Below are 27,726 nucleotides of genomic sequence, written 5' to 3'. Positions count from 1 at the left end.
CCACACACACACACACACAAAAAATGAGCCTACAAAGTGCCAAAAAGGTGTGGAGAGACAATTATGTAAGAGGTGTGTAGGGTAGGTAAGAAAATGGGTCAATGGTAGGGCAAAAGTGAGAGATAGTGTTGGGGGGAGAGAGAGAGAGAGAGAGAGAGAGAGAGAGAGAGAGAGAGAGAGAGAGAGAGAGAGAGAGAGATAAAGTTTCCATTTTAATCAAAAAGAAATGGCTCACACCAATGTGCATTCATCCCCCCTCTCATTGGTCCATTTTTTAATTAGTGTTAATTATTTATTTCTCCTTAAAGGAGACCCTTTTTTAGTCGAAATCTCTTCTAATGTCAAGCTTGATAAGATATAAATATGAGGGGCATGGACACATCAAATTATCTGACATTGTTAGAAAAAGCATGCCTAAACTAGTGGGATAATCAATTAAGAAAATTTGATTAGATTGATATCACCACATGCTCATCACTTCCAACATCATGGAGTCCACATATGTGAAGTGTTTCAGAGTAATTCGTCAAATCTAACACTTAATTCCTAGAGTCACCATATCATCTCCCACAGTCATATATCTACAATTTTCCTTTCATCTCTTTCATTCATAAAAACCTATTCTAAACTTTCAAGGATCTCTTCCACTCACCATCTCCATCTATTTTGCAAGTAGTCTACTTCAAGATTAAAAATATGGCACCCACAACTTCTATGGAAAATCAAGGGCCTCATGAGAGGGTAGGCTAGTAGTTTATTAACTAGGTCTAATTCAATGGGACCAAGGAAATTTGATACCTTTATATTAGTTGCATCACTTCCTTGAGGACAAAGCCATCATTGTAGAAGCTAATACTAAACAACTACAATGTAGACAAAGAGGGTATACCATTCCTTAACACTTCATCTCTTTGTCTCCACACCAATAATTCATCCTACCAAGAGAAGATAGATAAAGAGGTAGAACACGCTAAGATGGAAGTGCATTTTTCAATCCATAGCTAAGGAAGTAGGCAAGAAGAAGGTAGAAGCAAAGATTGCAAGAAGGAAGGCCCAATCCAAAGAAAAAGAAGCCAAAGTATTGATGGCATGGACAAAGTATTGATGGCATGGACACATCAAATTATCCGACATTGTTAGAAAAAGCATGCCTAAACTAGTGGGATAATCAATTAAGAAGATTTGATTAGATTGATATCACCACATGCTCATCACTTCCAACATCATGGAGTCCACGTATGTGAAGTGTTTCAAAGTAATCCGTCAAATCTAACACTTAATTCCTAGAGTCACCATATCATCTCCCACAGTCATATATCTACAATTTTCCTTTCATCTCTTCCATTCATAAAAACCTATTCTAAACTTTTAAGGATCTCTTCCACTCACCATCTCCATCTATTTTGCACACACTTCCTTAAACCCACCAAGCATTTGACGCCCAATCCAAAGAAAAAGAAGCCAAAGTATTGATGGCATGGACACATCAAATTATCCGACATTGTTAGAAAAAGCATGCCTAAACTAGTGGGATAATCAATTAAGAAGATTTGATTAGATTGATATCACCAAATGCTCATCACTTCCAACATCATGGAGTCCACATATGTGAAGTGTTTCATAGTAATCCATCAAATCTAACACTTAATTCCTAGAGTCACCATATCATCTCCCACAGTCATATATCTACAATTTTCCTTTCATCTCTTTCATTCATAAAAACCTATTCTAAACTTTCAAGGATCTCTTCCACTCAATCACCATCTCCATCTATTTTGCAAGTAGTCTACTTCAAGATTAAAAATATGGCACCCACAACTTCTATGGAAAATCAAGGGCCTCATGAGAGGGTAGGCTAGTAGTTTATTAACTAGGTCTAATTCAATGGGACCAAGGCAATTAGTAGTTTATTAACTAGGTCTAATTCAATGGGACCAAGGTAATTTGATACCTTTATATTAGTTGCATCACTTCCTTGAGGACAAAGCCATCATTGTAGAAGCTAATACTAAACAACTACAATGTAGACAAAGAGGGTATACCATTCCTTAACACTTCATCTCTTTGTCTCCACACCAATAATTCATCCTACCAAGAGAAGATAGATAAGGAGGTAGAACACGCTAAGATGGAAGTGCATTTTTCAATCCATAGCTAAGGAAGTAGGCAAGAAGAAGGTAGAAGCAAAGATTGCAAGAAGGAAGGCCCAATCCAAAGAAAAAGAAGCCAAAGTATAGATGGATTTGATAAGCAATCTACAAGATAGCCTCCACCAAACCCTACAGTAAGATCAACAAAGGGGTTCTATACAAAAAAACATGTACCCAAAAAAGCACTAGCCAATAGCTCATGACTACACCAAGTTGGCAAAAAAAATCCAAAAATTTATGCAACCCAAAAGACCATACTTAAGCTCAGAAAAGCAATTAGAAACCAACCCATCCAACCAGCACCTAGCACCAATTAAAAAAAACACAACCTACCTATGATACTATCCTATGATGCATGTAATTTTTCTACCAAAAAAAGGTAGGACTATGATATTGTCCAAGCCAAGTAGAACTAAACCTCAATATGTGGTATATAAGGCAATCTCCCAAGTAGCAAGCTTAGGCTATATGGGAGCCACAAGCAACCTATTGATATGTATGGCAATCTCCCAAGTGGCAAGCCTAGGTCTAACCAGCCTAGATGGGAGCCACAAGCTACCTAGTGATATCTAAGGCAATCTCCCTAGTATCGAGCTTAGGACCTACCTAGACTGGAGAGCCACAAGCTACCTGGTGATTTTGAACCAAAGCAAATCCCACTTACTCACCTAATCCCAAAAATCAAGAAGCTAAATGTATTATTGAGATTGCCCAAGTAAAAGCTAAGATCGAGTATTTACTCATTTCTCAAGTCAACCCAAGTGATGCAAACTTTGAGAAGCACCTTCAAGACTACATATTCTTTACACAATCCACAAAGCATGTAAATGCTCTTCTTTGTTGTATTATTATTTTAAGTGGAATTACCATTACTCTTGTTTTTTTAAGATCTACTAAAAGGAGAACACATTTAACTTTCATAGAGAAGGAGCACTTTATCCACACATTAGAATTGTTTAGTTGCACCTCCTTGTGCACCTAGTTTATGAGGTTGCTATTGTTGGCAAGATTCACAGCTTTTCTTTTTCTTTTTCTTTTTGTAAAAAGTGTAAGCAACTTTGCAAGGCAAAGAGAGTAGGCCATAAGGAATTAGCAAAATCCCAACACAAGGTTGGTGCAAAAATAATTTGTATGTATCTCGAGTCTCCTTGCTCAAGAAGATTAGAATACCCTTGGTACAACGAAACCTATGATAGCATTCTAGTTCAAGTTGCTCAATCTAAAAACTAAATGAATCTCTTTAAGTAAAACTCAAGGAAAGGGAATTTCTTTAAAAAAACTAAATGAATCTCTTTAAGTAAAAGTGAACACACCTCAATTTAGGAGAGATAAAGAAGTGGTGCTAAATACAATGAATAGCACACTAAAAGATTTAATAGAGCAACAACTACGAGAAATAGAAATTGAATGAATCCCCTGTGATCTTGCAATTCTCCCTAGGATATACTACTCTCACTTAGCTAGATCATGTTCTCAAAGAGAGTTGAGCAAACGAAGAGAGTGCAACCTAGTGAGAGTGGATATTTGCAGGGGATGTGATCTTTGGGTTTGTTATCTATAACTCTAATCAACGTGGATAACTCTCCCTTGTTATCACATGAAAGACATGTTCATTGCAAGCATATGGATGCAAGGACCAATAGGTATAATTATAGTGTCATAACAAGCTTTGTTCAAGAGAATATTAATCAAGCCATAGAGATGCCAATCTTGTCTCCTTGTGATTCAAATTAGCAACCTTTGATCAATACCACCTCCTTATTACATCAAAACATTTTTGTTCGTCCTCAACACCAAATTCAAGACAACACTTTCATTGCGAGCATATTGATATAAGGAGCAAGGCATATGATTATAATGTCTTGGAAAACTTCAATAAAGACAGTTAATTAGTTGTAGAAATGTCTTATATCTTCCTTGAATGATTACAATGGACCTGACAAAAAGTCTTGGGGATGGGCTTTACACAATCTCACGTGCCCATTTTTTATGTAGATGGTCCAATGTTGTCTGCAATGGTGTCAATACTTCATGTTGTTGTTTACAATGGTGTCAATGAATACTACCAAGTGATTCCAATGGTTTCTTTGTCATATACTCCACTAAGTTCTCAATAGACCAAAGCAATCCTTATTTTCTACACATTGCAAGTACAGTTTGAAGTGATTGGCATGCACGCATATAAGTAGATACAATACTAAGATTGTCTACCAGTAAAAGCTTATGCTTGTGTTGGCAATAACTGTGTAGATTTTTAGACCCTCTTCTACACAAGAACCACCTGCATGCTACAGATCTAAGTTTTTGATGTTTATGCCTACATGAAAACATACATACAAATTAGGAAGACAATACAGCCACCAGTACGTTAGCATGAATATACATAGGGAGTCATAGTATAATCATGTGATGACTCCAGAATTATGTCAAAATCGCTCCTACAAAAACAGATCGGTCAGCTGACAGCAATAATTGTTCCTCACTTTTACTCATAGCTAGTGAAAAGAAACCATATTGCTAAGGCTGGTTACAAGAACATTCTCAGCCCAAGCAATGTCTTGTGGTTCCTTGTCCAGGCATGCCTGTCCATCCCTGATGGCAGGCAGGCCATAGGGGCCCAATGACAGACAGCTGGTGTGTTGTAACCAGCTGAAAGAGAAAAGCATAGAGTGAGGACTTGGCTTGATTGAGTCTCTTTGCAAGTCCCAAAGAAAGTGTAATGCACTTAATTCTCTTTGAACATCCTTGTCTAGAAAACCCCAAGCTCATAAAAAAACCAAAGCAGAGACCTTAACTATCATTCATTACCTCAGCTGCACAACATAAAAACTGTTAGGAAACCTCCCATCAATAGTTAAGTCTTCAGGACTTCAACCTCCTGTAAAAGAATAATCAAATGCTGGGGTTGAATCTATTGTTTTTACTTTGAAAAAGCTTTCAAGAAAATTCAAATTTCACATCAACATGTGAGTATCGACGCATGAGATTAATCATGGAGGAAGTGAACCTACCAACCAGCTGGTAATCTTCACGAGACTTGGCCTCAGAGACTGTACCATGAATTGCGAGTCGTTTCAAATTAGGGCACCGTTCCAAGAACCCAGCAATCCACTGAGCAAAGAGGTCGTGAATTTTGGATGCACCCAGCTCAAGTACAACTACCTTCTCCAAGATGGCAGAGCTGCGGAAGGCTTGCTGATAATGCACATCCCCTAGGTCATAATTAAGTGCCAGCCAACTCAAGCATGGAAACGATGAGGCAATCATTTCCAAGTCCATGGCATCTTCCTCAGCACCCCACAGCCGAAGTTTCCTCAGCTTACTTGCTCTTGAAATCATTTGAAAGAATTTCGGCCACACAATCGTGAAATCACTCACAATTACCTCCTCAAGCAAATCAGCTGATTGACCAATTTCTAGCTGTATGATGCTCACATCCTCGATGAATAGATGCCGCAAACTGCCCTTGCTCACAAGTTCGAATTGCTCGAATGTGGAGTCCCTTAGTGTCAAACTTTCCAGCTTATCAGCTTCGAGCACAATACTGTCAACACTGAGCCCCTCGATGTTGAGGGTTTTCAAAGAAGCACTATTCAGCTCGATTGTGGATGGTGCATCCGAGAATGTGATGTCAATGTTTATCAGAGACAGAAACTCCAGCTTGGGACAGACAGAGAGTAGCAAGTTAAGGTCTAAGGCTGACAGCCCAGCCCGATTATTGAGAGTAAGAGAGACAAGAGATGGGAACTTGTGGATGGTTGGGTCGACTGTCGGTATGTATGCAAACCCCCACACCAAGTGCTCCAACTTCTGCCCACCACATTTCTCCAGTATGTTCACCCTCGGTTTGGTTGCATTCATGAAGGTGAGAGACCTTAGCGTCTCCTTTGTGTGCATAAGCCATGCAATTACTAGGGCTGCAGAAAACTCCTTCGTGAGACCCATGCAGATTGACAACTCATGTAGACATCTTGTTCGCATCAATGTTTCTGTTATTACAATCTCACACTGACTGACTGTCAGGTCCCTGTAAGTGGGCCAGTCCGAATAGGCAAAAGAAAGCTTGTGAAGGTGATGCCTTGCAGCCTCTCGCCATTTGCGGCAGGTCGCAGAAGCGATCACAACATCCCGAGCAGACGCCACATGAGACAATATGTTGCCCACCACTTCTGTAGGAAGTGAATCCATTGATTCACTCCAGAATGCCAATCTGCAATGCACAACAAAAATGGACATAACAACACAATCATGTTTCAGAAAATCAAACAATCACAACAATTACAAAAATGGACATAACAACACAATCATGACAGCCTAGTAAGCCAGTGTGAGAGTTAGAGCAGTATTCTTACGCTAAAAATTGATACCAAGTGCGATGATTGAAAGCAGAACTTAAGCTTCAGAATTTGATAATAGCAGTTTTCAATGAGTGAGTACATGGAAACAGAAGAAAGCAGCCGACTTTAATACTTTTCCCCACAGCATCATGCTTTCAACAACAGAAACATCCACAGACAAGGCTGGGACAGTTATCCACATGCAAATCAAGGCAAGGCAAGACGATCCATTGAAACATACTTTGTTGAAGCGGCAACATTACATTGCATGCATGCATAAATGCATACATACATATATTTTTGTATATACATACAAAAAACCATCAAACCTTCATCATCATGCATAGCATAGACTATGTCATCAGCACCCAAGATTGTGAGATTTCAACAGCAATCAACAAGCCTCAAATAGAGCATGGTACCCTGCAAACACAACATGTCCATACCATTGCTGAATAAAACTCAAGCTTCAAACACATTCATAATGTTTACTTCTGAATTAGAGTTAACACAATGAACAGTAGGCACTTCCATCAATGCTCGAAATGGCGGATCCAATGGCGTTTAAGGTTCGAACACGAGACATGAATGCAGCAAAGAGAAGTACCTAAAAACAGAAGTTTTGGAAGTAGTACACACAGAGATGGATTTGCCCAAAGCACGCCACCACATTCATGCAGAATCAAAGCAAAGCAAAGGAAGATGGCACGTTTGAGGGGAAAGACTGGAGATAGGTGCCTGGAAGGTAGTGGGGCCCACATGGGGAATATGTGGGCAACAAGGGCAAAAAGCATCGTGGGCTTATTCGCTTTGTTTGAAAAACAGATCTATAATTTCAAGGTTTCATGGCAAGCTCTGCATCGCCGTTGCCTAAGCTGTGGTTAGATCTAAAGTAGTGTTGATAAGCGTGTGTGTGTGTGTGTGTGTGTTTGTGTGTGGAGAGAGAGAGAGAGAGAGAGAGAGAGCTTACTTGCACAGATCGAGTAGCTCACTTTTGCAGAATTTTGGGCTCACCTCTTCTTCAGCAGAGGCGGAGGCCGGCTGTCGACCCCTCCCACGCGCACCATTGCCACGGCTCGCATACACAGATAGAGCTCTTATAGCTTGGATTAGCCAGCAACCACAAAGAAAGCGCTACAGGAATCCGGCGATGCAATCCCTTTCCTTGACCCCCACAACTCCTCCATATACTAAACGCACTCAAAATGCCTTTATATGTACACGTGTGTAATATATATATATATATATATATATAAGTACACATATATACACACGTGTATCCATGTATGAATGCATATTGCATATATTTTTTTTGTTTTTCGAGCCAGGGTCAAAAACGAGCACGCTCGTTCTAAGACTCGAACAAAGAAACGCTTTACACACATATTGCATATATGTGTGTGTAAAGTATGCTATTTGGTATGTGTGTATGTATGCACTTATATACATACAATTGTATGTATGTAGACACACACACACACACATATATATATATTGCATGTCCATACACACACATATATATATTACATACTTGCAATATGGATGTATGGTGGGTGTGTGTGTGTGCACGCGCACACACTCACATTTAGTTGTGCCTTCACATATGATTTTTTTGCATGTTTATATTTGAAATATAAGCATGCATGTGTCTATGTCAGCACATGCTTTTTACAGTTTTATGCATGCATTTTTATAATGCTTCACCAAATCTATCCCATGCTAATTGATTCTTTTTATTGGGCTATTAGGGTGGAGGGGCTAATATAGGTTTTGCCATCAAAGAGCATTGATTCACTTATGTCAACGAGGTTTAAGAGAGTGTTAGAGTAAAAAATATTTCACTCTAACTTGTTGGAAATATTGTGCAGATACGATTTCAAGTATTAGGCACACAAAGATGTGAATGTGAATCTTTTGAGGATTGTGAAAATCAAAATCTTAATGTTCGTTCAACCAATCAAAATGCAAAGAAACTTCCATATACTCATCTCTTTGTGGGATATGTGTGTGATAATGGTGGTTTTGGTGGATTTTTTTGTGTGTGACAGGGTGGGGGGGCACGAAAGAGTGAGGTGGTGTTGGTCATGTGACATTGATGGTTTTGTTTAATAGCCCCCTTATTCCAATTGAAAACATCCACAAACAATACCATTATATTCCAAGACTTTTACTACGAGAGACCTAGTAAGCTCTCTCAACCTCACTCATTGATTTTTTACAATTCTCTAGTTGCTCATTTGCAATGAGAGGGAAAAGACAAAGAACAAAGAACCTTTGTCATAGAGACAAGGCGAGTGCATAAGCTATACCATAGAAGCAAGAGACAAGAAAAAACATGCATGTATATGAAAGAACACTTCAAAAAGTTACCATGAATAAAAAAGACATGAGAGAGGTTTTGAAGAAAGAGGAGAGGAAAGAGAGAGAACAAAATTGTGAAGGCAATAGGGATACAATTATATTGCCCTTGTTTGTGTGAAAATGGTGATCCCATGAAAATAGGCACAATCGACGCCATTGTATTCTAAATGACTTTACCATAGGAGACCTAGCAAGCTCTCTCAACCTCACTTATCAATTTTTTACAATGACATTAGTAATCTTCTCTAGTTGATTATTTACAATGAAAGGCAATGAGGGAGAAACGACAAAGGAACTGCCATAGAGACAAGGTGAGTGCATGAGCCCTACCAGAGAAGCAAGAGACAAGAAAAAGCATGCATGTGTATGAAAGCAATTGTGTCTATCCTTAAAAAAGTTACTATGGATTTTAAAAATAGGATTTTATTCATATTGCTTCCATGAGCACTCATAAAATATAACTTTAATTTAGCTACTTGAATCAATAACTTTCTATACTCATATGTGTGTTTATACACATATGGTGTTTATAAGCATACAATATTTTTCTATGCTTGTATGTGTAGTTATTTATACATCATGTGTAAGCACATTACATATAATGTGTATTTGTTGATATGTATATTTGAAGAGCTTTTCTTGAATAACAAAAGACGTTTGACTAGCACACCATAAACGACAAACACACACTTGAGTTTAAAGACTCTTAAAAAAGGAATCATGCTTAATGGATTATTAAGAGGTTGTGGTCAAACTAAATTCCCACTTGAGTTGAATGTTCCTTACAAAGTGCATCATGTTGGGCCATAAGAGCTTGTGGTCAAACTATTTAATTAGTGCCCTTTAAAGACTAGAGAACTTATGAAGGGGTTTATGGTATAGCACACATATCACAACTTCTATATATTGCCATTCTAAAAGAAAAAATAGTGAATGCCTAACACCTTATAGATGGCTTATCTTACTAGAGCTATATAATCCTTATGCAATCTTGTGAATATACTACATAATTATTTGCTTACACATTTGAATTTCTCGTCTTCATCAATATATGTGCCCAATCTTTTTTATGATTAATTGGCAGGCATAAGGTTTGAAACCTTAGGGGGGAAGGTTCAAAATTTTAGAGGTTGAAAACTATGGAGGATCCTCTGCACGCGTGGTGTCTCTGGAAACTTCCTGTCCTTATAAAAGGAGGCGGAGGCATGTTAGCAGCCTAGGGGAGAGAGAGAGAGAGAGAGAGAGAGAGAGAGAGAGAGAGAGAGAGAGAGAGATGTACTATTTTGTGCCTAAGAGAGAACACAAATATGAGAGAGAACACAAATATGAGAGAGAGATGTGCAGTGTGCCATTCTGATTTGGCATTTTCGTGAGGAGTCTAATGGTGTTGAAAGTTTTTTATTGCATTTGAATGAGGTGTCATTTCTTTTGAACAAGCATGATTAGCCCCAAGGGTACACAATGGCAATGCACACTAACAAAATTTATCAATTTATATGGATAACCAAAGGGCAAGAAGATATTCATAGGATAATGCTAGTGTAACACCCTTCTATTTACACATATTCGGGTCGAGTCTCTATTAATATATTAGTGCTTATTGGGCACTAATATATTCATAGAGACTCGATTCGAATATGGGCACTAATATATTAATAGAGACTCCACTCGAATATGTGTAGGCACTAATATATTAATAGAGACTCGACCTGAATATGTGTAAATAGAAGGGTGTCACAGTAGCATTATCCTATGAATATCTTCTTTCCCTTTTGTTATCCATATAAATTGAGTAATTTTGTTAGTGTGCATTGCCATTGTGTACCCTTAGCTTGTTCAAAAGAAATGACACCTCATTCAAATGCAATAAAAACTTTCAACACCATTAGACTCCTCACAAAATGGCCAGATAAATCTAATCACGAAAAAAAACTCAAAAAAATAAATTGCAAGTGCATTGCACATCTCTATCTCTCACAACTTTAAAAAAAACCAGACCACAACGGTGTACTACGCATCTCTCTCTCATATTTGTGTTCTCTCTCAAGCACAAAATAGTACCTCTCTCTCTCCCTCTGTGTGTGTGTGTGTGTGTGTGTGCACGCACGCGCGTGCATGTGTGTGCGTGCATGTGCGTGCGTGTGTGGAGGCCGATGGCCTAGGCCACTAACATGCCTCTACCTCCTTTTATAAGGGCGGGAAGTTTCCAAAGACACCAATTGTGTGGGAAGTTTCCAAAGACTCCTCCGTGGATTTCAACATCTAAAATTTTGATCCTTCCCCCCCTAAGGTTTCGAGCCTTATGCCTAAGTTAATTAATTTATCGTAAAAAAGATTGGGCACCCATATTGGAAATGCACATAGGTGAGATTTTTCCTTTTGATTCATTAAGCTCTCCCTTCTCTGATTAAGATCCTTTTATGTATGATTGATGATTACCTTAAAATCTTTGCTCCCCCAATCCCAGAAGTGAACTACAACGTTGCTTTTGTTGATTGGCATTGAATTTTATGCCCCTTTTTTAAGGACATTACAGTGCCCTATTGTAAATGGTCACCTTATCAAATTTATTAGCTATATTTCAATGTCCTTATAGTAACTTTAATTTAAATCACCACCTTGTTAAGTTATTAATCTCCTCAAATACACAACATTGATTCCTATGATTTTGGTAGATGAGAGATTGACACTTGTAGGTTCAACTCATTACCTTCCAAGATTGTTTTGTCACATCCTTCTTGGCTCATTTATGTGTTGGCATATAATGCTCCTAATGAACCAACTTTGATAAAGAGGTTTGTGCCCCATTCTTGTCCTTCATTCACTTTAGGCCTAAGTAATTACCATAAGTGAAAGAGATGGTTTGTGCCCCATTCTTTTCCGTCCTTCACTCTTGCTACCTTTTCCCTTAGGCTTGAAGAATTCCCATTAGTGGAAGAGATGGTTTACTCAAGTACAACTTACCAATGCTTATACAATAAAAGATGGATTCTCTACAAAACTCCATGCTTTTTTTGGGGGGGGGGGGGGGGGGGAGAGAGAGAGAGAGAGAGAGAGAGAGAGAGAGAGAGAGGGGGGGGGGAGGGAGGGAGGGAGGGAGAGAGAGAGAGAGGATTCTAGTTTGACATGTTCTTTATTTTTTAAGTATTATTTTCTTTTTTAAATATTCATTTAAGATATTATTTAAATCAATATAGCAGGGTCTCTTAGTCCAAGGTCTTACAAAGTAATGAATACAATCTCTCATTTTGTGCTTTTTTCATTCAGTTTGCTCATAGCTTGCACATCTAGGCAATTGTTGAGATAAAGCAATTCCAACACCTCAACCCCCTCCACCCCCCCCCCCCCCTCTTTCTCCACCCAACCATAAACACACATCAAACAACCCACCTTCCTCCATATGTTAGCAAGCACCCATTCACACATGGCATGAGATCACATATAGCTTTTCACATGCTAGGTCAATCATGCTGCCACCTTCCTCCATATGTTTACATCCCCTATTACTTACTTTTTTCCTCCCTATTTTCACTTTTTAGTGCCTCTTCTCATTGCAATCAAATATTTTACAACATCACCACCACTATAGCCCAACCACTACTCTTGTTCTCACCACTATGAAATGTATCAAGATGATTACCAATAAACCATGATAGATATAATTTCTTTATCTTGAATATCTTGTATGACATAATTTCTTTATCTTCAATATCTTGTATGATAGATATAATTTCTTTACCTTCAATATCTTGTATGATATCAATCAACTTTGCAATCCAAATAGGATGGCCTAGAGGCTCTATTATTCTCAATCAAATTTACAAGATGTACAGGTAGAACAACTCCACACCTCTACTCTCCTTACGAGACTTATTTTGCTTCAAGTAACATATGTATTGGTTTCGTATTAATGATTCACTCTATCTTGTATGAAATGAAGAAATTGAGGGACATTACATGAATAGAGCCTCTATTCTTTTTTAATGCTTGCATATTCACTTTTTAAAAATCATAACAATTTGATTAGATATTTTATTTTTAGCAAGTAATTTGGGCTTACATGTGTGCTTTCCTCTCTCTCTCTCTCTCTCTCTCTCTCTCTCTTGATTTGTTGTAAACTAGCAAGAGTTGTTGTGGAGGGAACGACTGGGGCTTGTGTGGAAACTATGGGTCAAGGAAAAGTAAGGGACCTTTTGGATAGATTGGTGGTGGGAAGGGAGTGGGCTTGTTGTAATGTATAGGCATAGGGAAGATAGCATAAAGTGGGTAGAAAGGTCTACAAAAATTACAATTATATTAAAAAGTTAAGAAAAGGGGAAGGGGAGGATAGGGGTGTTGATAGGGCCTCTTCACGCGATGAATCTTCAATAATGTCAATCAAGGTGTACAAAATATGTAAATGGTAAAAATAGTTCTAAGGTATATACCTTAGTTGATTAAGTGGGCCATAAACATATATTACAGGCATAATTATAAGGTATATACTTAGTTGATCGATCACGTTTCTTGATTAAATAACATTATATATTAAATTCACTATAGGTGACAACATTTGAAATTAACGCCAAATCACAACGATCCCCACAAAATGTAAGCATCATGAACTACCATTTCTAATACCAAATGATAAAAATTTAAGGAATATTCCTATAAAATGTTAGCATGCACTACTATTTCTAATGTTTTGAAAACTACTATTTATATTCGGTTTGCTTTTACTAACAAAGAAAACCCGATCTTAACACAACAAAGCCTATTCTTCTTTTGCACCTCTCTCTCTCTCTCTCTCTCTCTCTCTCTCTCTCTCTCTCTCTCTCTCTCTCTCTCTCTCTCACACACACACACACACACACACACACACACACACACATGTTACTTGATCCTCTTTTGATTATCTTTAATAGCCTCCATCTTGTTACAGTAGCTTATCTCATACAAATTTTGATAATTAGATTTAATTCCAATATATTATCTCATACAAATTTATAATTATTTTCAAGAAAAAATTCTAAATATAGATCTTAGATTAGGTTCTTTGTTGAAGAGAATCAATTTTAGATGGGAAGAGGATCATAAGGGAGCCATTCAGAGCTATAGGATTTGTGGCAAAAGAAGTTTGTTTACATACTCTAGTATTTTCTCTTAACATTATTCAATCAACTCTCTCTCTCTCTCTCTCTCTCTCTCTCTCTCTCTCTCACACACACACACACACACACACACACACACACACACACACACACAACACAACACACACAGAGAAATACTTTGTTGCCTCATTTATCAAAAACTTATTTATCTCAAATAGCTTACCTTTTGTTTCATCAAAGCAACATCTTTGGATTCACCTAATAGATGTAAAGGATTCCTTTTTAGCTCAATTGTGTATTAAACTTTAAGACTTTTGAACCTTCATTAAAAAATAATGAGAACTACATTTTTAAAAGGTAAAAAAAGTTTGGCCTTTAAAAGAAAACATATTTTAAAAAGGTAAAAAAGTTTGGCCTTCAAAAGAAGACATATTTGATAAAGGTAAAAAAGTATAGCCTTCAAAAGAAAACATATTAAAAACTAAAGTTGTTAAGTTAACAAATGTTGTCGACTCTTACCCATGTTGTCCCATAGGTGGTTGTGTGCAACTTAAGACTCGGTTGTGCTTACTCTTACCCATGTTGTCCCATAGGTGGTTGTGTGCAACTTAAGACTCGGTTGTGCTTACTATCTCAAGACTTCATGCTCCCTCAATGAAGGACATCATGGCTAGCAAATGCAACACAATAAGCCAAATCCTTTGAGAAGGTACCAAATTTTGATCTTTACATAAAGAACAACTTGCCTTGCACTTAAGCATCAGAAGAAGGGACATAACCAAATGTTAGAAATGTAGGATTTTGGGTGTAATTCCTTGCCATTACATCTTGACTTGTGAATGTGTGTCAAAGAATGGTAGGTTGTAGGCTTGGTCAAATCACGTCATGTAAAGCGCAAGAGGGATGAATTGGATGGAGTCCAATTTATGTTGGGAATACATTGTTTCATGTGAGATCCAAGTATATTAAGGATGTATTTGTATAAGCATTTTTCTTAGGTGTAGTCAAAGTAATGTGATTTCTTTATACAATAGGTTTCTCCTTGTCGAGCATAAGTCTATATCTCCATCCTCCTTAGATTATAGAAATTTGTCTAATATTTGGACGTAAGTCCTAGGTGCATCTTAAGTTGTCTAATGTTTGGATGTAAATCCTAGTTGCATCTTAAGTTGTCTAATGTTTGGATGTAAGTCCTAGTTGCATCTTAAGTTGTAATATTTTATGAATGTGTGTGCTAAGGTTGATGATGTGAATGGTAGATTGTAGCCTTGCGCAAGTCACATATAAATCATACAAGGGATGAATGAGGTATGTTGGGAAATTAATGAGGCTTGTTTCATGAGAGGCTGAAGTATATTAAGTATGTATTTGGAAGACCTTTGTATAGGCTTTTTTCTCAGTAATACATTATATATCTTTCTTGAGTCAATTTTTTTGTGCTTTCTTTATGTATATGCTCCCATGGGTTTCTTCTTATCTAGCATAAGTACGTATATGCTCCCAAGGGTTTCTTCTTCTCTAGCATAAGTATTTGCATCCTTTATGTATATGCTCCCATGGGCTTCTTCTTATCTATCTCCGTCCTCCTTAAATTTTAGAAATTTGTCTTAGTATTACATCCTCCCTTCCTTGGAAGCCTCTCCACCTTATAACAGCCCTAAGGGAAGCCTCTCCACCTTGTAAGGCCCTAAGGGATATCTTTGTGGGTTCTCATAAAGTTCAGCCAAGGCCTCTCTTTTTGTCCTCTTGCATTCTTCATTTACACACTGCTCTTGAAAAATACAATAGTCTTCAATGCATTATACATCATAGTAGCACATTGTATCCTTCTTGCAATAGTGTAGTTCATCAATTATGCTCACTCTTAGTAGTAAGCATTAAGAAACTAATTTGAAATACTAACAAATCTTCTACATAGCTCAACAATTTCTATAGTAGTGGTAGCCAACCATTTCTCCTTTATATTAAAACTTCACCCTTTTTTCTTTGTATGCACTCGGCACACCAGAAAGAGGGGCTTAGGTCAATGTGTCTTGACATTCAATTTGTAGTTGGCATCGAGACACTCAATTACGCCTTCCTCTACAACCACCAATGGGCATCTTCATCATTGGCTATAGCTAACTCATGATTAGCCATGAGAATCCCTCAACACCAGCAAAACAGGCTAGAAAGGTATCAAAACCTTAAGTTCTAAATAATTCAACCTCCCAAGAGCATGCATAGAAGCCCTATGTTCATCAAAACACTAAGCAGTAGACTACAAAAGTGAAAAGTGACCAATGGAGGATGGCTAGGAAAGCATGTTTTTAGATTTCATTTTTAATCAAAAAAAGAAGGAAAACATCTAGAAGTATGACCTAATAATGAGAAAATATATTTGTATGCATGTATGTAGCATTTATCAATTTATTATTTATGACCAAGGATGTATAATTCATACGTATTTATAGATATGCATTTTAATAAGTCTAGACCTTGATTTAAATTTTTGATATTTTAAAACTCATACAAAGACACCAATTATAGTAAGATAAATAAGTGGTCTAAACAATGAAATTCTTGAATTTCTAAATGCACTAATAGACAAAGACTATCCAAACAAATTCGAACCAATTTCTGAGTCGACATAAAGTTTATGGCTATTTGGAGTTTGGTCCCTCCTTTTAGTGCTAAGGCCAAACTCTAAACAACCATAACTTTTACGTCACAAAATTTATAAATGTTTGGAGTTCGGTTTGCACATTCTCCTCCTTTTGTTCCTAAGGCCAAACTCTAAACAACCATGACTTTTGTGTCTGACTCAAAATCATTTCAAAATTGCAGTTAAATCGAGTGAATGGGGAATTTTCCATCCTTTCATGTATATAGAATTTTAAATTTCATCTATTTAAATAATTTTCATAAAATCCTTAATTAAATTCTCTCCCAATCATGGAGGGATATAGCAACAATAGCACCTATTTCTTTTACTACAATCAATGCTTTTGTATAATCTCTAAAATGCTAAAGTTTCTATAAAGGTTTAAGCTCCTTAATATATAGTTATTATCTTCTATTAAAATATAAGATTTATTATATAATATATAATAAATATTATATTTAATATATTTTATTAAAATAAATTTTAATATAATTATTAATAACATGTATATTATAGAAAATTCTATTTTGTTTTATCACACATCCTATCTTCAAGACAAAAGAACATTCCCATCTAATATGAAATCCCAACTTCTTGGCTGGCTCGCAAAATTGGCTAATTTAAAAACCCTTTTGGAGTCTTTTTCTCAATGTACTCTTTTCTCTTCCAGATTTTTACATCAAGTCTCTTCCCCACTGGATTTTCCAAGAGGTCAAAGTCGGTGTATACAGGTTGCTTCACTTTGAGATACCACCTCCTTGTTTTGGATCCAAATTTTTGAAGTCTAAATATGTAAATGGTTGAATGAAGATTGAATACTGTGCAGTTTGTCTAGTTTTGAAATCATCAGATGTATATGGGTAACTTTTGAGAGAGTCATGATGTAATAGCCCTCATATAACATAATATACATTTCCCCCAAAAAAATCTATTTTGTTATATATATTTGTTATGTATGTAAACATATAATCCTATAAAGACATTATTGTAAAGCCTAGGCTTTACCTTGGTACTTCTTAGATACTTTTGAACATTAGTCTTTTTACTTGAGATTTCAGGAGACGTCATTTTGGGCTTTATTTCGAGATGTAACCTTTTGGATCATGCATTATGCAAAGCAAGTAACCAAAACCTTGGTGTTCACATTGCTATTCTCTGTGTTTTTGTGTTTTTCCTATGATTTCATAATTATGTTCCTGTAATGCTGTAACGTTGGATTCTGTGTTATGTGATGGAGATAGATAGTCTGTTTGTTATCCCTAAGATCTCAAATGATGATGATGATGTGTGGGGAGTGTTTAAAGCCTATTCTCTGTAATTTCATATTTCTATGTGTAGTGTTTGTTTGGGGCCTTGTTTAGCCTTAACACTTTTGGCGATCCTGCTATTTTGCATGCCCAAATTGCTTTATCTATGGCAAAGATGCAGGGCTGTGAAGTGTTCTTCCTTTGTTGAGGAGAAGATGGAGAGATGGCTTCAAGAATTTGGGAATTGGATGACGAAAGAGAAGGAATTTGAGGCCTATGTAGAGAGCATGTATGTGTGGGCTCTTGATGCAGCCAGTTAAGATTAACTCATTTCACGTAGTTTTAGATAGTTGCAACTTGTTTTGAAACTTTTAGACAAATCAACCTATTTTCAAGCAGTTTTAGGTAGTTTCAAGAAAACTAACTTGTTCTAGTTAGTTTTGGAAAAAATGGACAGTTTCAAGAAAAGCGGGTAGTTTCTGTAAAAACGGGTAGTTTCAAGTAAGACAAGCAATTTTAAGAAAATCAGAATATGAAAAGTCAATTAGATTAGGAAAAGCAGATCAAATCAGGTTTTGATTAGAGATGATTGAACATGACTCGATTCGAAGGGTTGGAAATCATCTCATATCTCTATCTTTTCACTAATTAGAGGTCAGATAATTGCTTACTCATCTCCAATATGCATAATCGATTTTGTGCATTTTTGTAGAATTGAAATCTCTCTAAATGACTTGTTTGGGCAACCTAGTGTCAGATTTGTTTTGGATCTTAGTATAGCACCAAGCTCTCCATCTCAAAGATGCACTTGGTCTTGCATTGGTGTGGTGCTTCTTTGCAGGGGCCTATTCTTTTCATTTAGCCTGATTTCTGAAAATGGGAAAAAAGAACAAGAAGAAGTGCTCAATTTGTTTTTTGAAACATGATCACTACACAAAGGAGTGTCCCTACATGTGTGAGGAGTGTTGCATGGGGGATAAATGCAAGTACTATTACATGGTTGATCTGTGTGAGGAGTTGCATAAAATTGTCAAGAGGTTGCGTAGTGCATCATCTCATAGCAAGATGGAGGGAGCTAGGGAGAAATTAGAGGAGTTCGAGGATTTTCTTGAGGAGGCATATGAGTGGCATGATGATCATGAGGGGCAGCGATGTAAGTCTTGTTCTAGTAAGAAGAGGATTTCCATGTTGCAAAAAGCATGTGAGATATTGAGTGAGAAGTATGAAGATGAGTTTCAGGAGGAGAGTGATGATGATGATGAATGGAGTGTACCTAATTGGATGCCGATGATTGAGGTTAAGGAGGTGAGAGACGAGGAGAGCCAGAAGAGCCTAAAACCATCCTCGAGTACCCCTAATCCAACATCAAAGCTACCTTTGGTCACCCATAAAAATCAGCAAAGTAATCAGAGAGATCAAGGAGTGGAAGAGGGTGAAGGCAAGAAGAGCCAAGAAGAAGCCCCAAATACTCCTAGATTAAACTCAGATGCAGATTTTGTTTGTAGATCATCTCCATTGATCAAAATAATAAAGGTCTTTGCAGGATATAGAAATCTTTGCTTTTCCAATGATGCATAGAACTTCAACTAGGACAGATTTCAAATTTGCAAGTTTTGCAGGAATTACAGAATTTTTAGAATTTTGCAATGCAATCTTTGCAAGAAGTGTAGATTTCATAATTTTACAGGCAAATTTCATATTTTTAGGAAAACAAATTTTGCAAGAAAAGAAAGTTGGATAGTGAGGCTTTTCATAAGTTCCCACAATCAGATTTGCATGAGGGAGAAATCACAAATGAGAAGCATGCTAGAGTTGATGTGCATAATGATGAGAAGTGTGCTTATTTATTTGATGTTGTGGATGAGGATTGTATGCAGTCAAGATGATTTTTGCATGCTGCATGATGATTTACATGTGGGAAAGAGTATTTGGCAACCCCGAGTATTTGGAGATTATGAAGAGTTTGATTAGTGCAAAGTTTCAGTTCTCAAGATTTCAACTGTTTTGGAAGTTCAGTGTTAGTCAAGAATTCAGGAATATTTGTAGTTTCAAGAAATTTTACGAATTCAGATTTTCCAAATCAAATTACTGAATTTTTTATTTCAAAATATTAGTTTGTACAATATCAGGTTGCAGAATATGAAAATAATATTTCAGGTGTGCAGAATGTAGAATTTTAGAATTCAGATTTTTTGAATTAGAATTTTTAGTTAAAAAGTCAGTTTTGAAACCAAAGATGTTTGCAGTGGATTCTACAATGCAAAAGTTCTTGATGCAGTTACTCCTATCCCTATTTGGAGTACTTCTTTGATCAAGGTATGTGTGGGATTCGAGTCTTCAAGTTTTGAGAAAACTTTAACCGCCAGGTGTGCCAGGTGTGTAAACCTAGGCTTTACCTTGGTACTTCTCAGATACTTTTGAACATTAGTCTTTTTACCTGAGATTTCAGGAGACGTCATTTTGGGCTTTATTTAGAGATGTAACCTTTTGGATCATGCATTATGCAAAGCAAGTAACTGAAACCTTGGTGTTCACGTGGCTATTCTTTGTGTTTTTGTGTTTTTCCTGCGATTTCAGAATTATGTTCCTATAATGCTGTAATGTTGGATTTTGTGTTCTGTGATGGAGATAAATAGTCTATTTCTTATCCTTGTGATGTGAAATGATGATGTGATGATGTGTGGGGAGTGTTTAAAGCCTATTCTGTAATTTCATATTTCTATGTGTAGTGTTTGTTTGGGGCCTTGTTTAGCCTTAACAATTATACTATTAGGGATACATAATGACTAACAATGGCTTTATTTGATTTTGGGCTTTGAAAAAAGCGAGACAAAGAATGCACAATATTTAGACTAATTTTTTATAGTTATTCTGAGTTATTGAAAGATATTATTCTACCATTTCTTGTTTAGTCTATCATCACTAAATCATCTTGATTATAGTCCTTGCTCAGTCATTTACTACTTAGGAATAGAAATCCTCTATTTACTATAAGCAATATTCATATGTAAAAAAGGTTTAATGAAGCTAAGCTTGCATGATAAAGCCTTCTTAATTACAAAATTCTACATTCATGAATATGGCAACTTAAAGTTGAACTTAAAGTATTAAATATTATATTTCTTCCTTGGTTTTGTTAACCACTATGGTTAACATGACCTTTTGCGTGGCTACCACATTACTCTTGTAATCCATCTTTTTTTGTAACCGTGCAAAGTGCCAATCGTAAATGAGACAAGGGATGACCGCGCTTACGAGCTGTGTAAAGTCGGTCATAAGGAATTGATGTACATAGAGCTAGTTAAACTAGGAAGACTAGTTTTGGGCCCCCATTTGTAATTGGGCAGTCGACCATTGTAAAAAGTGAGCTCATGTATATAAGACATTTTATGGAATATGAAAAGGGACAATCCCATTTGTCTCAATTGAGTCTTGCTTTCTCTCTCTCACTCTCTCTTGAGTTTATGGTAGTTTACTTGCTTGCTTGTGATTGTTGGTGTATGTGAATAGGAATGGTGTTGATCTCCCTTCTCTCCTTCACTCCCTTCTCATTGATCTCCACCTTGTCTTGCTCGCATACAATTGGCATGAGGTAGAGGTTGATCCCTCCATAGATCCTTCCCTCTTGCTCCTACCTAGCTTACTTGGATCTCTCTTTGGGTGACACAAAGAGAGTGTAGAGTGAGCCCCTAGCGGCACATCAGGCACATCAGGGAGTTAACCCTAATAGGGTTGGCCAAGTGCAAGTCACCGGATTCGACCCTTGCAAAGCACTCTCTCTTCTTCTTCTCTCTTGTGTTTGTTGTGAGGTAGCATGTTATTGGTCCTTTGTAGCTCAAGAATACCCATTCATCAATAAGTAATATTCATGTGCAAAAAGAGAAACAAATCCAATCTTGTGATAAAGCCTTCTTAATTGTAAAATTATACATTCATGAATATGGTAACTTAAACTATATATAAATAATTCATTTTGGTAACAAGTTTCACACTTGGCAAGAAAAAACCCACCTTCATTTGATGGAGAAGGATCTTTGGGGAGTTATGGCAAAGATAATCAAAACATTGAGCTTAATGAAAGGTCACTTACCATCATTGACCGTAGCATGTTAGATGGGTTTATACATCATGTGGACCTCACCAAAAAAGAATAAATAAATGAGGGACAACCTTAACAAAATCTTTGGTACAAAGGTGAAAAAATTAGAAATATTTCTCAAACAATAATTTTTGGCTTTGGATATGAAGCACTTGGAACACACCGAACACCCCCCCCTCTTTGCTAGTCATTTTAATATCTCCTACGCAATTATTTTGTCTTTGTTCTGATGACGATGCCATAGTTGTGCTTGCCATTCCAATGTCAAATCCAATCTTTGAAGCTAATTTGATATAACCTTGAAAACCATAATTTCAACTCTCCTAGATGAGGATAGAAGATGAAAAGACTTAAAGCCCTCTAGACCTATTAGTGAAAATACTTTTTTAAGACAATCATTTTAACGTCAACCATAGGCCTTCAACAAATTCTACCAAACATAAGAAGTGACTCTAAGAAAAAAGACCGTGGAAAAAGTTAATTGACCATAGTGAAGGAAATTTATCTAAGAAGGTGATACTACCACATATAAACTCAACTCTAAACATCTATATTGAAGATCAAACCTAAAGTTGGATAAAGTGAAGAAACTTTCATCTAAAAAGGTGATACTACCACGGATAAACCCAACAAATGTCTATTTTGAAGACCAAACCCAAAGTTGGATGTAGCAATGTGCAAGATCTTAGAAGTAAGGGCAACTATGGGCCTACGTGTTCTTGTAGTTATGGTGGTATATGTGCATGAGATTCTTGCAGCTATGGTTATACATGTGCTTAAGATATCATGGCATGTCCATTTTTATATAAGCACTAGTTATGATGTGCCGCCCTAAGGTTATCCTAATGTTAAAAAATGGTAGATTATATCCTTGGGCAAGTTACATGGAAATCATAAGTGGAGTCTTAATGTTGGAAAGTTCATGTCTAAAAGTATAGGAGGGTTTTTTCATGTGGGATCCAAGTTTATGTTGGAAAGGTCATACGTCTAAAATTAGAGGAGGGTTGTTTCATGTGGGATCCAAGTTTATTTAAGCATGTACTTGGAAGGCCTTTGTATTAACATCTTTTTTTTGCAATGGAACATATGTATTAACATTTTTCTTATCAATGGACATGTGTCTATTAAGTGCAAAATTTATGCCCTCCTTTTGCTTATAATCCAATGGAATTCTACTTCTCTAGAGCATAAGTGTTTATCCTTCTTAGATTTTGTCTCTCCAAGTCATTTACACGAGGATCTCACATCTTACACCCTTAGACAACCTAGTAAAGTGAGGCAACTTTGAGTTTTTTTCATAAATTCCATCTATAATGATTTTGAAATATCACTCGGGAGACTACAAAAACTTCTTTCTACGTTTTTAAACTTGCTTATGTGTTACAAACCATGTACTACGAAGGGATAGTGTAAACCCTATGGGTAGTGAAAAATACAACATAATTTAGAGTTGGTAGTAGGGAGAGGTGCAATAATCCCATAAACTTAAAGTCGATAGTAGGGAGCGGTGTGAAATAATCCCATAAATTTAGTTAAATTTGATTTATAACAAAAGCCTTGGGGGCTACATAGGTGAGGGGTATGATCATAAGTTTCTTTGAATTTGGTTTAGTGTATAAAGCTAACTATGAATCATTGAATCTTATAGTGCTAGCTACAATAGGGCATCCAACATAGCCATACATTAGCAAGGTGGTATATGGGTTAGGATACCTTACTCTTATGAGTATCACCATAAGCTTACATCTCTTGTGCTTGATGCAATTATAACACTTACGTTGGTGTGTTTTCTATGCATGTGTGCATGTATTTGGTAATTTAGATGCAACTAGCTCACATTTCTTAGAGTAGTTCCCAATTCTAAAAAATGAGAATTGGAACATAGACCTTTTTGTACATCCTAGGAGATGTCGCATTGCATTCAAACTTTTTTAAGGCGATGTTTTATAAAATTTATGGGGCATAACTTTCTTTGTGGTTGGCAAAGAGGAGTGGCACAAAGGAAGCACCTCTTACCTTTGGGCTAATATAACCATTGGGTTTTGGTGGAAAGCACTACAAAAGTGTCTCCTATCATAGCACTAAAAAGTCCCTTTAAGCAAAGCAGAGTTTAAGCTTTTCTTTTCTTTTAGCATGATAGCTTTTTGTTTTTTTATTTCTCTCCAAAACTTAAATTTGTTATTTATACTAAAGTTGAGAAGAAAAAACTAAATATCCAAAACCTTAGTGTGCTAAGGTCAAGAAGAAAAAACTAAATATTCACACATACAAAAAATATGTAATTTATCATTGAGCTTTCTTTTAGTGTATACTTTATCTTGATATTAGTTCAAAATGCTATTTGTAATATTCCATTAGCCAAACTTTGGACTTAAAAAAGGGCCCTAAAAGAAATCCCATGTCAGCTTTTTTATTTAAGGGCTGATGGTTAAATTTTTGCAAATCAAATCAAAATTTGTCGAAGATTGTAGATTAGGAATCTACTCTCTTCGGGATCTATATAAGTGGCTGATGGTTAAATTTTTGCAAATCAAATCAAAATTTGTCGAAGATTGTAGATTAGGAATCTACTCTTCGGGATCTATATAAGTAACTCTCTTCGGGATCTATATAAGTGGCTGATGGTTAAATTTTTGCAAATCAAATCAAAATTTGTCGAAGATTGTAGATTAGGAATCTACTCTTCGGGATCTATATAAGTAACTCTCTTCGGGATCTATATAAGTGGCTGATGGTTAAATTTTTGCAAATCAAATCAAAATTTGTCGAAGATTGTAGATTAGGAATCTACTCTTCGGGATCTATATGTAGATTAGGAATCTACTCTTCGGGATCTATATGTAGATTAGGAATATACTCTTCAGGATCTATATATACTTATATAGATCCCAAAGAGTAGATTCCTAATCTACAATCTTCGACAAATTTTGATTGTAGATTAGGAATCTACTCTTCGGGATCAATATGTAGATTAGGAATCTACTCTTCGAGATCTATATATACTTATATAGATCTCGAAGAGTAGATTCCTAATCTACAATCTTCGACAAATTTTGATTTGTCAAAGTATATATAGATCCCGAAGAGTAGATTCCTAATCTACAATCTTCAACAAATTTTGATTTGATTTGCAAAAATTTAACCATCAGCCCATTTTTAAGAAAAAGTTGACATGGCATTTTCTAGAGAGCCCTTTTTTAGTCCAAATTTTGTCTAATACACATGTTATGTATTACACATGTTTACTATGTAATGTGTAATTTCATGTGCAGAGTATGATATCAAACAAAAGTCAACCAAATTTCACAATCACCAGACAATTCAAGAGCTAGATAAGATTTTTCCTTTCCCTTTTTCTTTACTTTTATATATTGATTACATTGTAGAGAAAATCTATGATCACACAAAAGGACCATTAACTTGAGATATTCTTAGATGGTTAACTTTCATGATTAAATTAATACTATGTATATTATGATTAATAAACTAGATAGTAAGTTTTATAAACCTATAGTTAATACCATGATTGAGATAGTATGATAAGGTGACCATATGTCATGTTATTGTTGATCAAGAAGTTTTGTTCTATACTAATACTATAAATTATTGAGACCGAAATCATATAATCTTCTGTCATCGTAGTAGCTACCACCACCCTGGGTGGGTCTTGATGTGTTTTACCATTGAGTTGGACATTCTCACCCACCCCTTTAGTAACCCAACGTTAGATCTTGCTAGGCACTAGCTACAACCTTGATCAAGCCTTATCACGTAACACTCTCTCTTTTGTAACTCATCCTTATATATTAATACAAATCTAACCTTTCTTGCCCAATAAAAAAAACAATGGCATTTTAATTATCTTCTCTCAAATCAAAATGTCTTGTACCTTTACCCTTGCTTAAAATATTTATTGTAACAAGGGTCTTCCTTACTAGCTAAAGGATTCATTACTTGCTCTATCTCTACCTTCTCAGCCATGCCTCTATTAGTATCAAAATGGGAGGCCCATCTACACATCCATAAGGCATGTCAGCGTGTTAGCAACGCAGACCCTATGATCTTTCTTTAGCACCAAGATCAACTACTTATGTGCTCATCATTTATCTCCCACCTATGCTTTGTCAACTACAAAGATTATTCTCAAGTCCACCTATAACTACTTCTTAATCCTTCTCATCACATTTGAGTAGCCCTTAGACCTTCATTGTGATTGTGCTTGGTTGATTTTATAGTTCTATGCCCTCTTGGATCACTAAGTCTATCCAAGTGACAAAGTTCACCACATACAACGTCGATGTAGGATTCAGCTTCTTAGTCGAGTAGGGAATTCTTCCATGGGAATTGATACTGAGCTCCTTTTTCACAACAAAGCCATTGACACAGCCCGCTCTCCCACTGGGCTTGAGCATAGGGGAAAGCCCAGAAGAGATGAAAGACATGTTCCCTTTACGACTGACAAAGGGGCAAGAAGACACAGATGTCAAGCCTGAAGGTCGGCCCAAGGTAGGGAGTTTGTGATGGAGAATCTTCCAGAAAAAAGCATTAACCTTGAAGCCTAGGGTAGCTTTCCAAAGTTCTATAATGTGTCTATTCCATGCTCTAGGAGGGCATGCTGGAGGTTCCAATTAGTGAAGTAGGATGGGAAATTTGTAGCCTTCATGCTCAATAGGGGCTTTCCCAAGGTGGTACTCCAATTGGAGAGCTAATTGTCCAGTTTAAGCCAAAGTGTTGTGGGCTAATGGGCAAGAAGTGCTTCTAGTACTGCTTGCAACACATTGAGAGGGTGAGAGCCCATGTTTCTTGGCACCATGCAATACATGCATCCCAAAGGTTGTGCTAAATGCAAAGGCTTCCCTTGTGAAGCTTACGAGCCTGGTATAGGTGTATGAATGCTCGTGGATTTCCTGTTCCTTATTGCAATGAGACCACATGCTTTCTCCTAGGGCACCATCACCAACAAGTGGGCATTGTTGGTGTATGAATGCTCGTGGATTTCCTTGTTCCTTATTGCAATGAGACCACATGCTTTCTCCTAGGGCACCATCACCAACAAGTGGGCATTGTCGCCCAATCAATTGTAGTGTAGTTAGAGCCCCTTTCCACACATGCACCAGGCCTTGGAGAAGTGGGGGCTTTTAATGAAGCATTTCCTGGGGGTGCCTATCCTATGGTGCCATGTGAGACCCTGCCATTGTCAAGGGAGAAGCCACTAGCTTGCTAAATGTAGTGTCTTGTGATCACACTCCATGGTCTGCCCTTCTCAATTCTCTACAATCACTAGGTTTGTTACTTTCATGGCTAAGCTAGTGATGCCTAGTCCACATTTTTGCTCAGGTGTAAAAAATTGGTCCCAAGAGATTGAGTGCCAGGCCTTACCATCTTGAGCTCCCTAGAGGAAGTCTCAGAATAACTTCTCCACTTTTTGCCATGCAACTTTATTGAATACACAATAGGTGGTGATAAAAACAACATATGGTAGCCTTCTAGAAGGCTGGTGATATCATCTTCAGTTGGAATAGGTCGTTTGAAATACAGGTATGCTATGCAGTCTGTTTCAAACTTGAACTCGAGCAGACCCTATCCATCAGGAGGGAAACAATGCTTCAAGATCTTTCTTGCTAGCAGGAGAGTGGGAGTGTACTCGGTTCTTTCCTTGGTGGCCTTGAGATTTACAACCACCGACTCATAGAGGTTGTGCATGGTGTTAGCATCCACAAGGCCATTGTTACATTTATGTTTTGGAGATGAAAGTTAGATAGAAGGATAACATAGTAGCAGAGATATGAAAGTTTCAA

The 27,726-nt window shown here is 36.8% G+C and overlaps 1 protein-coding gene across 12 annotated transcripts; it reads right to left on the bottom strand.

Annotated features, from left to right (window-relative positions):
• Positions 1 to 3,979: 3,979 nt before the first annotated feature.
• LOC147605480 (F-box/RNI-like superfamily protein) lies at positions 3,980 to 7,677 on the bottom strand. Of its 12 annotated transcripts, none has more exons than XR_015265128.1 (5): positions 7,502 to 7,677; positions 6,503 to 6,547; positions 5,162 to 6,360; positions 4,959 to 5,028; positions 3,980 to 4,287 (listed from the first exon to the last, which is right to left on the bottom strand). XR_015265128.1 is itself a non-coding variant. In XM_086793121.1 (4 exons), exons 3-4 carry the CDS (start codon positions 6,336 to 6,338, stop codon positions 5,021 to 5,023), a joined length of 1,185 nt encoding a protein of 394 aa, XP_086649247.1. In that variant the 5' UTR covers positions 6,339 to 6,360; positions 6,817 to 6,910; positions 7,458 to 7,677; the 3' UTR covers positions 4,451 to 5,020. The 12 variants fall into 12 exon arrangements, 10 of the variants coding, with proteins under 10 accessions (XP_086649247.1, XP_086649239.1, XP_086649238.1 ...); XR_015265127.1 differs by lacking the exon at positions 3,980 to 4,287 and adding an exon at positions 4,451 to 4,799; XM_086793121.1 differs by lacking the exons at positions 3,980 to 4,287; positions 6,503 to 6,547 and adding an exon at positions 6,817 to 6,910 and having other exon boundaries at positions 4,451 to 5,028; positions 7,458 to 7,677.
• Positions 7,678 to 27,726: the final 20,049 nt, after the last annotated feature.

Source organism: Cibotium barometz, chromosome 59 (genome assembly GCF_041138505.1).
Source record: "Cibotium barometz isolate CiBa-2024 chromosome 59, ASM4113850v1, whole genome shotgun sequence".
NCBI lineage: Eukaryota > Viridiplantae > Streptophyta > Polypodiopsida > Cyatheales > Cibotiaceae > Cibotium > Cibotium barometz.
This window is presented reverse-complemented; position numbering and strand designations above follow the sequence as displayed.